The 18,562-nt window shown below is 31.3% G+C and overlaps 1 protein-coding gene across 1 annotated transcript in view; it reads left to right on the plus strand.

Annotated features, from left to right (window-relative positions):
- Positions 1-18,562, plus strand: part of LOC124360400 (dynein axonemal heavy chain 7) — an 84,191-nt gene that overhangs the window by 20,173 nt on the left and 45,456 nt on the right. The window contains exons 13-21 of the mRNA XM_046814002.1: positions 1,176-1,368; positions 5,040-5,245; positions 6,845-7,004; positions 8,146-8,318; positions 11,196-11,359; positions 13,638-13,828; positions 14,835-15,029; positions 15,379-15,497; positions 18,008-18,185. Of these exons, the coding sequence (XP_046669958.1) occupies positions 1,176-1,368; positions 5,040-5,245; positions 6,845-7,004; positions 8,146-8,318; positions 11,196-11,359; positions 13,638-13,828; positions 14,835-15,029; positions 15,379-15,497; positions 18,008-18,185 (1,579 nt within the window). The remainder of the gene's footprint in view (positions 1-1,175; positions 1,369-5,039; positions 5,246-6,844; positions 7,005-8,145; positions 8,319-11,195; positions 11,360-13,637; positions 13,829-14,834; positions 15,030-15,378; positions 15,498-18,007; positions 18,186-18,562) is intronic.

Raw genomic sequence — 18,562 nt, forward strand, 5'->3', positions numbered from 1 at the left:
TTTAGTTAAAAATATAATTGAAAGCTTAAAGCTTTCAAACAAGTATAAAATGTTTGAATAGATGAATTAAAATAATAAATAGTTCATGAGTATGTAAGTTAAAAACGTTTTATTAATAGATCTCATTTTTGAAACATTCTGTCTACATTGGTTGGAGGTAGCTTATTGCACTGATAATTGACAGGAAAACATAGGTATTATCCGTTTTCAGTTTTTTTATAAATACATAATGTCTTCTGAGAATATCAAACTAGTAACTAGCTATTGTTGTTGGGATGAATGAGCTAATAGTTATTTAGAGAAAATACAAGTTAAGAAAATTATATTTATATCTCACTTTGTTTTCCAGTTTTTACACACAATATTAACGCAAATATCATAAGTTTACTGTAAGATATAAATTGAACCATTAACATAAAATCCCTTTGACATTCTCCTACAATAAACAATACTCATAACCAATATCTGAGATTTCTGGTTTAAACTATGTTGAAACATTGTTTACACAATTAAATTCTTCAAATTTTCAGTTCAGTTGAATTCAGTTTCAGTTTTACATCTGTTTTCTTAAGAGCCATCCACAGTGAGACCAAAATATTTCAAGAATGTAAGGAATGTTTCTACGTGGCTTGAACAAGAAAATTTTTTATGTTAGTAATAACGGTGGCGTAAGCCTGCAATCTAACAATATGGCCATCATTTCATTTCAACTCCAATTTCAATATTATATAGAATTGAATTTGTAGATACTTTATGTAACTAATAAAATACAGTTTAAGGGGTGTATTCAAAATGCCACTGAAAAATACACTTTTTACTGAAGATTAACTTAACTGCCTTATTAGAAAAATTAAATTTATGTACAGTGAGAATATTCCTTTATAATTTATTTTTAGTCATCACAATGATAAAAGACATGTTAATTACTTTCTTTGTCTTAAAAAGTATAAATATTTTTACCTACAACTTAAATGAGTAATATATTGATTGTAATGGATTCAGGCTTCTTCTATCTCAATTAACAGTCTGTAAATTATTACAAGCAAAAAGCTGCTTGTAAAACACATAAGAACACTGTTATATCATGAAATGTTTTTATGTGTAGAATTTGACTTTAAAAAATATAATGGTAAAACATTAAAATTTTTCATAAAATATTTGTTTTTTTGCGACAGGTATGACTTGAAAGACACTTCCAAAATTTATCTGCAGGATTTGCTCATCCTCACTGCAATGGGTCCACCAGGAGGGAGCAGGCAGGATGTCTATGCAAGATTTTTAAGACATTTTGATATATTTGCGATTAATAGCTTTTCGGATGAAAGTATGACTCGAATCTTTTCAACATTGTTATTTATAGGTTTAAAGGTAAACTTATGATTCAAATTTTATTCTTTATACATTAAGCCTTTGTGTGCAAGAGTTATGAATCTTCATCACCATTAATTTTAAGATTCTTTGTTATATTTCTCTGCCTTTCTTTGTCGATTTATTAGTGATCATAATTTCTAGAATCTTCCTTTAACATTCTATGTAATTTAATCTGGGGAAAAAATGTAAGAAAAAGAACAAAAGTGTTGAACACTTCAGCACAGTGCCAATGTCTGCTGGGTTGCAGGTGGCAGCCCAGTCCAGCATTGCTCATTGTTTGTTGTGTTTTGAACCTTTCTTACTAGGGTTGTAATTTATGATTTACAAATACATAATAATAATACGTAATTATTATACACTAATTGTAGGGGAAGCGCCCATGGTCTACGGTTTCTGTAACACAAAATGCAAGGATTTGTGTGATATTAAATAAAAGATACAGATTTATTTTTATTTAGTTTTTGGTTTACACAAGATCATAACGAAGACCACATCATTAAATTTGTCAATGAGTTATTGAAAGGAGGTTAATGATTTGTGATTGAGTGCCCTGATTTTTTATGAACACTATCTAAGAATATTGTTTCATATACTACTCACTTAATTATTAGTTGTGTTAAACCTTTTATTGCCAACGTCCATATATGTGGATGTTGGCAATGAAAGTTCTACCATGAATTTTTTTTACATATTATAAACTGTTTGGTATATAAGCAATAAGAGTGAACCAAATTACAAGAAAAGAAATATTTGTTGCAATTTTGTAAGATTAATAATTAGATATTTTGTTTGAATTTAGTGTAAAACAACACAAAAAGTCTAAATGTTGCTTTCTAAAATAACAAAATAATTTTGTACTTTTTAAAATATTAATCAGCATTTTTAATGTTTATATTTAGTTTAATTTCCTCTCTCAATTAATATTATATTAATTTGTGGAATAATTTTTTAAATGATTTTGGTCATATGAAATTTAAAAAAATATATGTTTTTAATTTTTTACTTTTAAAATTAAATGGCATATAAATGTTAATATTTTTTTAATAGTTTTTATGAAGGAAAATTATTTTTCTGCTAGCTTATTCTAAATGAAGTGTTTCACTTATTCAGAACTCAGTGATAACCTATGTATTTTACTGTTTTTGAATCTCATGAGTTTAGATTGGGCCTATGAGAAAAATTGAAAACTAGAATAATACAAAAGTTGTGTTATCTTTACAGTTTTGTGGTTAATAGAATAATGGTTGGTTTATGTGTACAATTTAAGTTGTTGTACATAGTAAAAAATATTTTGGTAAGAACCATTTGTGTGTTTTTTAATATAATAAATTAGCATTACATGCAATTTTATGTGCTTTTAAATAAGCACTTTAACTTTAAAGAAAATAAAATAAATAAATATTAAGAGCCTATCTACAACCGTTTTGATTTTATGGATGTTTTAATATAAAATGTTACAAAATTGCTGAAATAGGCTTGGCATTTTTCAGCAGTACCTTGAAAGAAATCTTTGCAATTTTCGGACAAACTTTTTATCATGCTCTAGTACTAAAAGGGTTAAACCTTTCTGAGAGCCTTCCAGTTTGATCAGAAAATATACAAAGCATCAAGTCATGCTTGAAATTACTTAAATCAAATTAAAAGTTGCTCTTTATGAAAAATATTATTTATAATAAATAATAATATATAGTAATGAGTGTGATGCCAATCGGTGGGGTAATTATCATATTGTAGGATTCAGATCTTGAAACCAATTTGTTGTAATAATAATTACTAGTTAATTTAAGAGAAATCAGTATTCATTTCAACTGTAACAAATACACAGTTATATTTTTTTAGTATGACGTGTAATACAGAATTTCTAAAATCTCTCAGATGCCTAATCTCTGAAGGTTAGACAGCAAACCTCCAAAAGGAGAATATCTGGTGCAGATAACTAATTTCTAGTTAAATTAATTCAGGTATTGTTGAGTATTCCTGTGGATATCCATACAACATTGTCACATTAAAATAATGTTTTACACACACACTTCCAAAATGTTTGTTCAATTTTTTTTATTGAATATCTACTGATAAGCAATTATTTGACACTAATAAAACTTAACTTTAATCATGACTCAGATGCAGCAGGTTATGTCAAACTATTTATGTTGCCAATGTGCTTCCTCAGTGATTTTGTGCATTGATGTGTTATTAGATTGTATCAAGTATACAAGAATCACCTCATACACAATGTGAATGTACAATATTCACAAGATTAGTTTGTACCTTACTTATGAATGGAAATTTCTGTACTTATTAATATATCTCTATGTATTTAATTAACAATGCATTTCATGCAACATTCCACCATGGAGCATTTTGAAATTTTCCATCAATTTCTGTTTGATAAATTTTAAGATGTCTACACCATAAGCGGTGTACAGGCAAGATTTCCGTCAAATAATACACAGTATCACACCATGCAATATTGTTTATAACTGACAGCTTGAAAGAAAATTTCACATACTGGGTGCGCTTTGTCCCTGCGGACAGTCTGTAAGGCTTCCAACTTCCCAAAGGCTTCTTCATATATATGGCTCTATTAGTGGCTTGCAATAAATAACATTCTCAAGGAACATTCTTGTTCCTGATATTTGGAGCTCCCTTCAATCTGAAGGGGTAGTTGTAAACTTTGTTTGGGTGCCAGGTCACGTAATCTGAAAACAAGCTCTCAGATAAAGGAAATAAAGGAGCACTTGAATACCAGACTTTCTCCACATGGATAGTGGCATCATACATTATTCCTGTGGTGAAGGTGAAATTAAAAGCTAGATGGAATTTTGAATGTTGGACGGTTTACAATAACAAGCAAAGGGTTATCAAAGACACTGTTATACCATGGAATACAGCATCTCGGCGGTGCCGTTGTGAGGAGTTAGTACCATTTTCAACTAAGCCACTTACTGCTAATTCATGCATTTATTATGAGAGACATCCAGCTAGTCTGTGCTACATGCGACACTGTTATCACAGTGGAACATGTGCTTGTCGATTATCCTCGCAACTTGTAGCACAATGTGTGACTTTGCACCTGCCAACGTCTTATAATGATATTCTATGATGAGCCAGTTATACAGAGGCTTCTTTCTTTCCTTAACGAGCTTCTTTAATAAATGCAATCTAATTGTTTTTAACATTTTTAATTGTTGAGTTTTAATTAATTAATTAATTTATGATATTGTTATTTAGCTTTTAGTTGTTATTATTAGAGATTGTTATTTTATAACGTTAGTCCCTTTACAATCGTTTTGATTTAAAAATCAAATTATGCAAAAAATACATTTTAATCCTATCACAAAATTTTTCTTATACTGGTCATGTGTTTTGTATGATAATTAATTTGTATAGCAATCTGACACTACTAAAATATAAAAGTTATAAAAGTAGTTTTGATCAAGGCCATTGGTAACAAAACTGCTTTTTGTCCTAAAAACCACTCAATACTTGGAATAAAATAGTCTAAACAACTCAGTTAAATGCTATTTTGGCCTCATAAACAGCCCATAGTTTTTAAAGAGGTTTTATTCACTATTAAAATATGCATACTTAAATATATTAAACTTGTTCTATCTATTGTTGCACATCTCATCAATTCATTATAATAAGGTAATTCTTTTCTATGACAGCGAAATGGGTTTCCGTCAGAGGTCATGCTGTCTGTGAACCACATTGTGTCGGCCACACTGGACGTCTATCACAAGACAAGTGCTGCTCTACTGCCCACCCCTGCCAAGTCTCACTACAGCTTCAGTATGCGAGATCTGGCAAGAGTCATCAATGGTCATTTGTTGATCAAGAAAGAGTCTGTAGAGGACAAGAAAGTGTTTGTAAAGTAAGTGGCAACTGTTTTGTTCATATAAAACTGTTTTGTTAAAAGTATATGAAAATAAAGTAATAAAATAACTTGTTTATGGACTCTAGAAAAAACACCTCAGTAAATGTTTTAAAATCAAATGTTGACTGATTTTAAACCAATAGAAATCAACAAAGAAAGAAACCTGTGCAAAAACCACCACTCTGCACATACAGGGATGGCCAAATAACATACAGATAGGTTTCAGCTCATTTCAAAAATTTTCACTACATAAGCTTGTTTAAAGGTGAGCATCATAATGAATAAAGTCTATAAACTTAACTGAAGCTTGAATCAGATGTCAAAGATAAAGTGGTTACAATTATATTTTAAGATTGAAATTTAGATCTTTAGTCAAGCTTAATTTAAAAACAGTAATAAAAAATTATCACTTAACAGGTTATCTGTAGCAGATGCCATAGTATGTGATGCTTAGTAGGATGACTACTGAATATCACTCAGCATAAACTAGCTGTGAAGGTTAAAAAATTGAAAATTAAAAATTGAACCAAGTTTGAAATTTTCAATGTATGCAATTAATTCAAGCCTGATTAAAAAAATTCAAATTAATAATCCACAAATGTAATAAACTATTCACATAAGAACACCATATACTGTATGATAAACTTATGTCAAATCTATGTACTTTTTGAAAAAAGAAAAAAAATCATTGTAAAATTATTATTATTAAAACTTAATACTCAAGAAATTTGCTACACTACTTATCTTAAGAATAAAAAGTAAAATGAACAAATATTCCAGTTTGCAGCCAATCATAAATACTAAACATTAATTTTATATACAAATCTTACATTAATAAATAAACTAATACATCTTACCTCACCTCTAATCATTTGCTACCGCAAGGCGTGTTGACACTACAGTACTTTATTGTAGTGCAACATCAATTAAAATTCTCAACATATAAGTTACCTCTTTTATATAATCAAAAATTATTCGTTGAGATAATTTTTAATATCATATACTTATTAAAAAAATTCCTTTAAATATACATTAATTAACTAATCTAAAAACTATATTATACTGAATAAGAATTAGTTAATTTAATGAGCTTCACAAATTGTGGAATTTTAAGTGTATTTGAGTTTTTTTAATAATTTTTATTTACAGGATAGCAAATTGATGATTTAAAAAATCAATTTTATTGACTTTCTGTATGTAGAGAAGCTCAAATAAGAAGTCAGCCAGTGATAGCTTTATTGTCAATACTTTTTGAACAGGCTCAGCAAATTTGCACATGTGTAAATTTGGCCAGTCATCATTGAAGTACTATACTTAACATGGTGACTGCAGCAGATGCCTTAGGTGCTGAAGCAAAGTGGGAGTATTTAAGATTACTCATTATAGGAAGGGGTTTAAAATACTAACTGACATAAAATTAAGTTCAAGATGGTGGGAATGAAAAAAAGGGAAAGGGAAAGTCTAAATTATGTGTTACAACTACATTTACTAAATTATATCTGATTTTGATTTTTAGGTTATAGCTCAAACATGATAATTTAGAAAGTAAACTATAAGTTCAGAAACTAGGTGAAACTAAATAAAGACATTTTTTAGGCTTTGGACACATGAGATGATGAGAGTTTTTTATGATCGGTTGATCGAAGATATTGATAGAGAATGGCTTTTTGGAACAATAAAACAAGCAGTTAAAGACCACTTTAAAGAAAATTTTGAAATGATAATGGCTAATATTCTAAAAGAAGGGCGCAAATCAGTGAGTATCAGTTATAAATATATGTAGAATATAAGCATAGCAATGAATATATTGCTTGATTTTCTTTCTACTCTTTATTAACTGTTTCTCTCTCTCTTTCTCACCTTATATACTTGAGATAATATATATAAGGTGTTTCACGAGAGGTTGGCATAACTTAGGACATAATAGAAGACACAAAAACAAGCAGAAAAGTTCTTATGACTGAGTGGGAAGAACTTTTCTTGTTTAAAGGTTATTTTTGACGATGGAAGGATTGTGAAGGAAACAGGATTTTTCCGGACATTTGCCATCGTTCTGTGAAACAAGAAATCAGTAACACTACGTTTCGAGATCTGCAATCTGATCTCTTCTTCAGGTAAAGAACTAACCTAATACATAATTACAAACTAGGTTAAAATAAACAAATCTTACCAAAGCGTTGTGGCACGCCTAAGTCAGGAATCACAACCTACATGTTGTTTGTCAAATTCACTAACTCTATAAACATGCACTTAATAAACAACTATACAAAACACTAATCATTAAAACAGAATTACGGAATACAGGTCACAATACGTCTTCACTCGTCTACTAACCACCTACGACTGACCAGAGGTGGTGGTTTATTTTAACCTAGTTTGTAATTATGTATTAGGTTAGTTCTTTACCTTAAGAAGAGATCAGATTGCAGATCTCGAAACGTAGTGTTACTGATTTCTTGTTTCACTGAACGATGGGAAGAACTGTTTAAACCAAAAAAATACTTTTTATATCTTTTAACAAAAAAATTGTATACATTTAAAGAAACGTAAAACATAATTATATAATAAATCTAATTGCAATACATTAATATTTAACTGTTTTCAAATGGTTTAGTAGAAAATAAGGTACCAATGAAGTTTATTCATTTATTCCTTCTTTATATATAATGGAAAAATGAATCACATAAACTATTTTAAAATTAAAACTTGAAAAAAATATAATTCAATTTAAATTTATTTTAGAACACAAATTGTTGTTGTATTTAGTTTAATTTTGGTTGACCTGTAAATATACTTTCATTAACCAAATAATACTTGTATCTAGATTAATATTTAGCAGAAGAATTTGTGCCCTTCATAAAACATGATGGTATTACAGTAAGTTTATTTTGGTGAAGGTGTCTGAGCAGGATCTCCATGATTTGATGTTCTCTACGGCTCTGGATGTAGATGCAGAAGATGATCGTAAATATGAGGAACTAACCATAGAACAGTTACGAGATGCTGCAATGATTGTGCTGGAGGAGTACAACGCAACCCATAAACAAAAAATGGATATCGTCTTATTCAGGTATTTGAGAGTTAGTTATTATACTTTGGGGCCAGAAAAACACAATCAGTGTTTTCCGCTACATTGTTCATGTGTATAAAGTACATAATGTTACATTAAAGTAACCATGGAACAAAACCAACACAGTTCTTAGACAGAACATACTTTGTACAGATTACCTTAAAAGTACAACTATTTGATAATGAGATGTTCTGACAGTAAAACTAAGATCAGCTATCTAAAGTACGAGGGCTATTCGGAAAGTTGATTACGTTTTGCGCTGTGGCCGCTAGGGGCGGGACTAGCGTGGCCATCTTGTTGTCAGGCTCAGTGGCTTATCCAGCTGTGCTAGCGGGAAGTTCGTGTTGTAACGCATCTAGTCACAGTGCCTGTTTGAAATGTCTGCTGCAATTGAAAATCCCGCCAACTGTGAGGTGCGCGCAGTAATTAGGTTTTTGACTGCCAAAAACAGTAAGCCTATAGAAATCTATCGGCAGTTGTGTGAAGTTTATGGGAACAACATTATCACTGAAGGTGGAGTGTGACAATGGGTCATTAAGTTTAAAAATGGCCGAACAAATGTTCATGACGAAGAAGAGCGAAGTGGAAGACCCAGCATAGTGACTGACGAACTTGTTGAGAAAGTTGACACAAAGGTCCGAGAAAATCGACGATTAACCATAACGGAACTCTCGCTTAGTTTCCCTCAAATTTCATGAACTTTGTTATACGAAATCGTCACTGATAAGCTTGGCTTCCACAAGTTTTGTGCAAGATGGGTCCACAAAAACCAGCGCATGGCTGCAGCGTTAACAATTTTGGATGCTTATGACAAAGAGGGTGAATCACTACTCGATCGCATCGTAACTGGCGATGAAACATGGGTGAAACATGTTAACTGCGAGACCAAAACTGGTTGAAGACACAGGCGGCAGAATTTAATGAGGAAGGCATTGTCAAGCTCATCCATCGATATGATGAGTGCCTAAATTTGAATGGCGACTATGTTGAAAAGTAGTATTTAAGTGTGGCTTTCAAATGTATATAATAAACATTTTTCCTATAATTTTGTTCATTTTTAATTCCAAAACGTAATCTACTTTCTGAATAGCCCTCGTACAATTGCTTGTACTAATTTTTCATTAAATTAATTGTATTTTATTAAGAGGTTTTGTGAACTATTTTTTATACTAATGATTGAGGAGTTTTTATAAATTAAAAAACGTAATATAGTTTGCGGTTTAAAAAGAGTAATGTGTTTCAAAATATTTGTCATGCCACTTCATTGATTCATTCAAAAGGGGTGGTCCCAAAAACCAAAGGACGTCAGCCAAAATGAGGCCTTTTTACACTCCCTATCACTCGATAGGGAGATTATTATTACTCAATAAGAGGTTTCTTAACCAAATACTGTAACTTACCAATGAGCTCACTGTAATATATCACCTGTCTTTTGACCAGTGTTCCAAAGGCCTGTGTTTCTCTCATCCACCAGCTCATCACTGTCAAAAGTTATGTGCTTAGCCATCTCCTCAAGCCATCCTTCTAAGCTCCGGCATGGTGGTCTATGTACTATGATACTTTTCCTCTGCCCAGGTGTTGATTACCTGATGTGTTTATCTCCATATGCAAAAGGATGGCATAAATTAAGGGAGGTATGTAGGTCCATTCAGGACTAAGTGCAGAGACTTAGACTTTTATAAAAAAAGGTGAAGAGATCAGGTATGAATTCACCCATCCTGAAGTGGGAGTGTTTATGATCCAAAAGTGATGTTTTGGAGGATACATGCCAATCATGTATTCCTCCTATGCATTCTACTTGTTTACAAGGTTATATCTATAACAGAGCTAGATGTGCAATTTGCAAATGTGGGACATTCAACAGTATAAAATCAACTGCTTCCACTACCAAAGAACAGTAGTAGTAGTAGTAGATTTGCTGAAGATTATCTTGGAGGATCTTTGTCATTATCAGAATTGCCCAGAACTCTGATCTGAAACCTGGTGATTCCTGTGAAGGCCCTCCATCCCCTCTCCTTAAAAATCAGTCCAGACAGTTTGTCAATAGACAACACAAGATCATCCTTCTTATTTCCAGTCCTTGGTTGACAGTCAAGGTCTATGATATACATAATCAATCAAGCCTATGATATACATAAGATCCTTCTTAGCCATGAACTTGTAAATTCTAAGGAGGACTTTGGTAGACCACAGGAGATCCCTGTATCTCCCCTCCCCTTCAAGTCCCAGCTCAGATGCCCCCAACATTAGACAGGATCTAATCGGTTTGTTGCCACAGGTTACAACAAGAGCATTTTTCTCTAGGCGAGTTTTCAGAATCTGAGATGGATTCTGTGTCTTCCTCAGCACACACTTACAACCTACAGCCGAACTTCACCTACAGTGATTCTTATTGCTCCTTAGAGAACATAGCCTTCTGAGCAAAGAAAACTTTCCACATTGCTGCACAATCATTGAAAAAGAATCTAGTTTCTCCAGATGATCAAGGATCCTTGCCCTTAAACCCACCTTCATCAGAAATGGGCCTCCCCTTGACCTCCTTCTTAGGCTTCCAGGGAATCTAGGTGCCTTCAGCTTCCTTTCTATTACAGTATTCAGGAGCTGATTTCTATACCTAACGTATAAAAGATACAGGATGTAGTCAAGACCTTTCCACCTGATACCTCTGACTGTGTATGGTCTAGCTCCATGCCAGTGTCATCTAAAAAGGTGTCCTTCAGCAGCTCAGCATCCAACATGCCCAGGTTTTGGTTCACTCCTGTGTAGTGGCCGTACCATGACACAATCACTCTGCCCAACATTCTCCAATGTTATCTCCAAGACCCCTTAATCTTATTTATAAATTAATTTATCTTTTAATTCCCTGTGGTTTGTCAGATTTGCTTTGGAACACTTGTCTCGGATTTGCCGATTATTGTCAATATCGGGAGGATGTGCGTTGCTTGTTGGTGTCAGTGGATCCGGACGACAGACTCTCACCCGCCTTGCTGCTGCAATCTGTAACTTCAATGTCTTTCAGCCAGAAATCACCAAAAACTATGGTAATGTTGTAATCTGTTTTATTTTTTAGTGGTTATAATTATACTTCATAATTTTAATTTATATTATTTAAGTCTGAATATTACTTCTCAGAGTCACTTTAATCTAGGTCTATTCAGTAAAGCTATTATTCTGAAATTTTGAATAATATATTCTTAAAAATAAAGTTTTTCTGAGAAAACAAAAAATAATTATATTCTAATGATAAATCAATATATAATATATACAGAACCCTGCTGACCCGGCCACGATTTTCTATGGCTTTGTTATTATACGATTAACATAATGTACTAATTATCATTATTATTCATTATAAATTCAAGTAAAATAAATAATAAATAAGTAATATCAAAATTCTTTATTGCTTACATATATATGAATTACCTGTAGCTTCACTTGCAATTTTTTAGGCTTTGCACATGTATAAATACTTCTGGTTCGAGTGAACTAAATTTCCTTTACCAATGTTAAATTTTCTTGTTGTCATGATCAAGAAAATCTGTCAAAAAGTGCATATTTATGGCCATTGTAATTTACTCTGATCTTTGCAATTTTTGTTCTATAGTTGATTTTCCTGGTTTCCCGATCAAACGTACACAGGACAGAGAAGCCTACTTCTGTCAAAAGACAACTAAGATGGATTTTATAACAGACTTTAAATATATAGTTAAAGTTAGATAGTAACTTTGTCTTTTTATCAACATTACAGTGCTAACCAAGCACTACATATTTAACATTCGCTAAAATATATAGTTAAAGTTATATTTTAATTAAAACTTTTAATTTTGTTATCTGGATATTTTCTTATTCTATGCTAAATAGCGGTTGCAGAATGGGTTGAATAAGAAGTGATGGTACTATTGAGCTTACGCAATGCTTTCAAGACTATAAATGTTAACAAAATGAAAACTGTGGTTAAATTAATTAAACATATGGTTATACTATTAGTGGCGTAAAGTACACTTCTGCATTGTGAGAGGGAGGGGCTGCATATCAAGGTGCGCAACCCGTGGTGATGAAAAATGAGGAAATGTTAATAAAATTAGTAAAAATGCAGTCTGGTTTCACCACTTTACTGTTTTATATGACAAATATTACTATTTTCATTATAATGATATATAAAACTGTTTCATATAACTAAACTCAAGAGAAAATCCGAGACCTTACTTGTTACAGCAATAAAGTAGCTTTCAAAAGTAAAACATGCAAATTGTTTACCGAACCTCCATCGCGCCACACGCTGGCTCCAATCAAGTGTATTTGCAGACCGTAGTGTGCGTGTGGCATTGTTTCAAGTTGTGACTTGAATAGTTCCCTTCCCCTCCCCACCCCTATCTATTCATTGTTCCCTTCTTAGTTCCTTCTCAGAACTTATTGGTCATTTTTTATGTTTACTGCACTTCTTGAAAGTGGTAATATAATTTGTGTGACTATGGCAGCTTTTAAAGATAAGTTTTGATTGTGCTACTTCTTAACAGATGATATACAATTGTTAATCCGATGTTCTAAAAACTTGAAATAAAAACACAATGTCTGAAAAACCGAGTGGTGCAGAGTACATAAAGCAAAGGAAGGAGCAGGAAGAAAAAGATAAGAAACATAATAAAATCGATTGGTTTTAAAAATTTGATGTATCTATAAGTAAAACAATAAAAGTGTAGGGAAAAAAATTTCGGTTAGTTGGGGTAAGTGTAAGTTCCAACCTACCTACCAAGATTGAAAATTAAAAATCCACACTGAACTCACTTTAACTCACAAATAACGACCAGACTTGAGTCTAAGACATTAAGATAAATATATAGATAGATAAAAAAAAATAGTTATAGTTGTATCGTAGACATTGATCAAAACAATTATTTTGGTATTTATACATCATGATGTAACAGATCAATATTGGTTAAATTTAAATTGAAATTCAAACAGTTCGCGCTGAGAACGGTAAGCGGAAATTGAAAATAAATACAAGAAGGATGTATGTCATTCAAACTGAACATATCGGTTTGAGTTGGAGGCTAAAGAGCTGCCAGTTTCTCTCCATTTGCGGTTTGTGGACCCCCTTGTGTAAGCCACCATGTTGTTAGAAAGATCTTAGCCTGATTCCTTTTTCTTAATAAGAAATAACATCAATTAATATTATTTGGAATAATTTGTTTAAGTTAATGTTAGATCTTTTCAGTTTTAACAGTTGTTTTTTTTAGGAGAACTGTATGCTGAATACAACTACAGTTCACTTCTTAAAATAATTGGTTTTAAATTTTGTTACAATGAAACATTTTTCAGGTTTTAGTGATTGGCGAAATGATATAAAATCTGTAATGAAAGAGTCTGGTGGTAGAAATAAACAAATTGTCTTTTTGTTCACTGAAAGTCAAATAAAGGAAGATTATTTTCTGCAAGACATTGACTCTTTACTGAACTCTGGTGAAGTGCCAAACATATTTCCTATTGATGAAGTTCAAGAGATTTTGGAGGTAATTGGCCAAAGTTAAATATTCAAAACATTTCTGTATCTGACTATCTTTTCTGATCTTACATCATACCTCTGATCCTTTTAAATTATTTTATGCTACAACCTTTGTCAAAAAGTTACACTAATTCCCAACAGAAAACTTTCCTATGGGGGAGGGTCTAATATGTTTTAACATGTGTTCACAGTGCACTGTGGGTGAGTATACAGCAGTTTAATGGTATTTAGTAATTTAGTTAAAGACCTAAAATTAATGCTTCAAAAAGTATTTCTGACACAGTGCTATTACAGCATCAGGTCAAAAAGTCTACCATACTCAGTCGATTGGAAAATGTGTTGTAACCTTCCTTTTTAGTCACAACATTTTTGGTTTGTGTTGTCAAATTCTTTATCCTGATTCATTTGAAAATGTTTTTTCTTTTATGGATTTCTTTCTTTTTTTTATTTCTGGATAAACCTCGTACATTTAGGTTTATGTAATTGCGATAGACATTTAGTAATTTGAGAACCATAAATTCTTCAAAACAAGGTTTATGATTTTTTAAGGATATCATAAAAATACAGCCTAGTAGGCTGTAAATAGTAAAACATTTAATCAAAACTGTTAAAAAGTATTGTTTTATTTTAATTGTTGATAAAAAAGAGAAATTGCAGGTAAAATTATGGTTTAAATACTATATAATTATGTAAGAAACATTGTAGTAACTAATGTAAAGGAAATAACAATTTTACATACACTTATTTTCAAGTAAACATTTCACCAAACTAGATTCAATTTCTATGTAGTCTCATACCATAGTTAACCATTCAGTTTAATTAAATATAATGTAAATCTTTTATTATAGTTCAATAAAACAGTGAACATAAGTGAACGTAGTTGTAAATAGTGAAAATTTAATTTTAATTATCAGAGCCATTGTAGTTAATTAAACTACCTAGCTTAAAATTTTTTATACTACCTGTTGTAAAAATATCTAATGACAGGTAATTACACTATAATTATTTTGTAGATGGTGCGTTTAGCAGCTCAAGGTGGTAATCGCCATCTTGACATCAATCCTTTGGCAGTTTACTCTTTCTTCACAAGCCGTTGCAAATCAAATCTTCATATTGTTCTGTGCTTTAGTCCAATTGGGTCTGCCTTTCGATTACGACTAAGAATGTATCCATCTCTTGTAAATTGCTGTACTATAGACTGGTTTGAAGTAAGTTATCCTACTGTTTATAATTTTCAGTTTATTGAATACTAAAATGCCTATTAGATAAGTACTTAAGATTATTTTTGTGGCTTAACAGACATTTTTAAGAACTGTAATACTATTATTTATTGAATATACAATGCTTTATTTATTATAGTGTAATAATAATTTATCCTCATATTTATTCTTTTTTTTATTTTTTGCTGAACTTTAGATCATTTTTAGATGTTTGTTCTTTACAATTTCCTAGTAAATTTGTATATACATTTTTTTCTGGAAACTTTCTGTATTCCTTTACATGTGATATGATAAAAAAATTGTGGCTCAAATTGAAATAATATAGTTATTTTTATAGGCATGGCCAGAAGATGCACTGGAAAGAGTGGCCCATCGATACTTAGCTCAAATATCTGTTACTAATGAAGTCAAGGAAGCTGCTGTAGTAGTATGTAAACACTTTCATGTCACTGCGAGGTGAGTTTATACATCATAATCAGCCAACAAACGAAATTGTCACTGTTAAAATAGACTGCCAGTTCAATTAATCATTTGAGCGCCAATGTTCTACTGGTAGGACGTTTGATTTGCCTCAGAGAAATGCCAGTGACGTACTGGTAGGACATTTAATACATATTCGTTATTTATTGATAAAAGCAGTTTTGCTTCCATAATTTACACTCACGGCTTAAGGAAGACTTTGTTCATCATTTTCAATGGTGAAATATATTTGGAACGCCGTGGATCAGTTGTTATTAGATGTTGGTTGAGACGTGTTAAGGTGTGATGATTTCCTTCACTGGGCTAGGTTATCCTGGAGTTTGCTATGAGTTTACCATCTAAATCCTGTTGCATTGAGTTTTGCTAACATGAGCCAGTCTCCCATCTGTAAAAATACTGTTCATCGGATACTGGAAGAAGACTACTTGAGTGAAAGTGAAGTTTTTGATATTGAAAGTTCGTTGCCGACTCAGATGTGGACCCTACCTTTGATCCTGATGTCCCAACTACTTCTGGTAATTTTGTGAAACTTCGCATAAAAGGAACAGGTCAGTTCTGTCCTTCTTGAACTTCTTGAAATGTGCAATTGCTTGAACAAAGGATATCACGTCATTGTTGATTTTTTTTGTATCAATATATTTTTGCTATACTTACAAACATTACTGGGACTCTACGCAGTAATAGAAGAGGCATTCCCAGAGTAATGAAAATACAGTATGCTCTTGGCTAAAAAATGTACCTTCGTAAAGGAAGAGTGCTATTGTTAGGACAACGGCAAAGGGCAAACAAACAAAAAACTGGTCGAGTGCCAGTGTTTAAAGTATTGGAAAAAGTCACATTTAACATTTTTTTAAGGATGTTTGTAAATTTATATGTGTTATTGATTAACCCCCGGCAAGGATTGATATCACTATCTCCATAATAGAGATATTGGCTGCTGAGTGGTTAGGAGATGTACCTGCAGTGTAGAATATAAGTTCCTTATGTTATGTAAAGGATATACCAAAGTGCCTTGGTAAACATGAAAGTAACAAAAATCAATTCTGCCTATCAGCTCTGCAAATGACTAAAATATAATCATATCTACCAAAACAGAAGCTGGAGTAGAAATAATTGCTTACTTGGAACTTTCTAAATTAAAAAATGTTTCATTGATTGGTTTTAAATACAGAAAAAAGTAACTATTTCTTTCACTATAAAACAAGATAGAAAACGTTGAAGTCCAAATATTATAATTAATAATACCTATTCCAATCAAGTTTATAACACAAAATTCCTAGGTCTCATCATACACAAGAACTGTAGCTGGGATTTGCACGTAAAACAGATAATTAATTGTATTAATTCTGAAATTTATGCTATGAAAAGAGTCTTATTAATGCAGTTTATCAGTTCTAAAGATGGTTTTTATGGCCATGTTCAGTGCCATATTGCGTACGGAATAGGTGTGTATAGAGGATCTATAAACCAAAATTTAAATAAAATTCTTATATTGAAAAAAAAAAAAAAAAAAAAAAAAAAAACGCAGTGAATGTTAAAAACTAAGAAGGAAGAGTCGTTAAAATCGTTTTACTGGACTGAACATTTTAACAGTGCATTTCTATACACTGTAGAATAGATTATGTACATCAGGAATCATAAATTTAGTTTTCAAAGTCATTGTGAAAATCATTCTTATAACACAGGAATAAGGAGTTATGTTTACCTAAGCATAATTTAGAGTATTAAAAAAAGTCTGATTCCAGAATCAAATTTCTAAAATCAGTTCTAAAAATAACATGTGTTGAACACATCAAGAAGTTTAAACTGAAGGAAGAATATTTAATTAAAGATTGATTTTCAGAATTTTATACAATAACATTGTTATGAAACCTTCATTACTTTAATTTTTAAAGTAACTTAGTTGTAGTTGCACTATTGGTTGTACTCATCTGCATTATATAAATAAAGATAGTTGGACTTTGACTTCATTTTATGTAACACATGTATTGTTTAGAAACATTTGAAAATTTAACTATGAATGTAATTTTATTTCATTATTTAAAGAGAAAGTAAAAATGTTTTACTTTAAATTGAATATGAGGAGCTGAGACCATAATACTATCATACTACTATCTGAACTTAGCCATGTATGATATTGCCCTCCATATTCTTAACCTCCTACACCACCAATCCTGATAGGCCACCACTTCAGTTTCTTAATCAATAGTCAATTGAAATGAACATTTATTATATGTTATCAAAATTGTATCCTAATTACTTAGTCGGTTGTGATTTTTAAAATTAAAAATTAATATTATTCTGAGTTTAATTAGACAAGGTGGCCACAGTGAACAAAGGCTGTTTCCCAATGTAGACTAACTTCTGTAGTTTTTTGTTGGTTATAAAATTGTAACTAAATGCTGAAATACTTTCATTACTGAACTTAACAGAATGTGTGTATAATTTTGTTTGGAATAAACTTTTTTAAATTTAATTGCTTTCAGAGATTTAGCAGATGATTTTTTCAAAGCAACTGGAAGGAAAACTTATATAACTTCTGGATCCTACCTAAATTTAATTCGTTTATACAGCACTCTCATAACAGAGAAACAAGATGAAGTAATGGGTGCCAAAATGCGATATGTTGGAGGTCTGGACCAGCTCGACTATGCTGCTTCTCAGGTTACAGTGCATTTTTATTTTCAGTATCTTTATTTTTGTAAATACAATAACACATTGAGTTACAGCAACATTTAAGCTCAATAATATTTTTTTCTTTTAAGACCACATAAAACTTGATCTATGTTATTGATTGTTATCCATCAGACAGCCACATATGGCAAATATTTAATTTTTTTCTGCATCCTGGCTAAAGAATGAACAAAATCTTATTAAAGTTGAAGTCAGAACTTTCTTTGTGACACATTTAGAGTGACTTGAATATTTATTATTAATTCATAGTTTTACCTTCGTAATTGAGGTTTATAATATTGTAATTTCAAAATGACTTGATGCATTTACGAATTAAATTTAAAGAAGTGAAGAGTGTTTTAAATTTT

This window comes from Homalodisca vitripennis, chromosome 4, assembly GCF_021130785.1.
Source record: "Homalodisca vitripennis isolate AUS2020 chromosome 4, UT_GWSS_2.1, whole genome shotgun sequence".
Lineage (NCBI taxonomy): Eukaryota > Metazoa > Arthropoda > Insecta > Hemiptera > Cicadellidae > Homalodisca > Homalodisca vitripennis.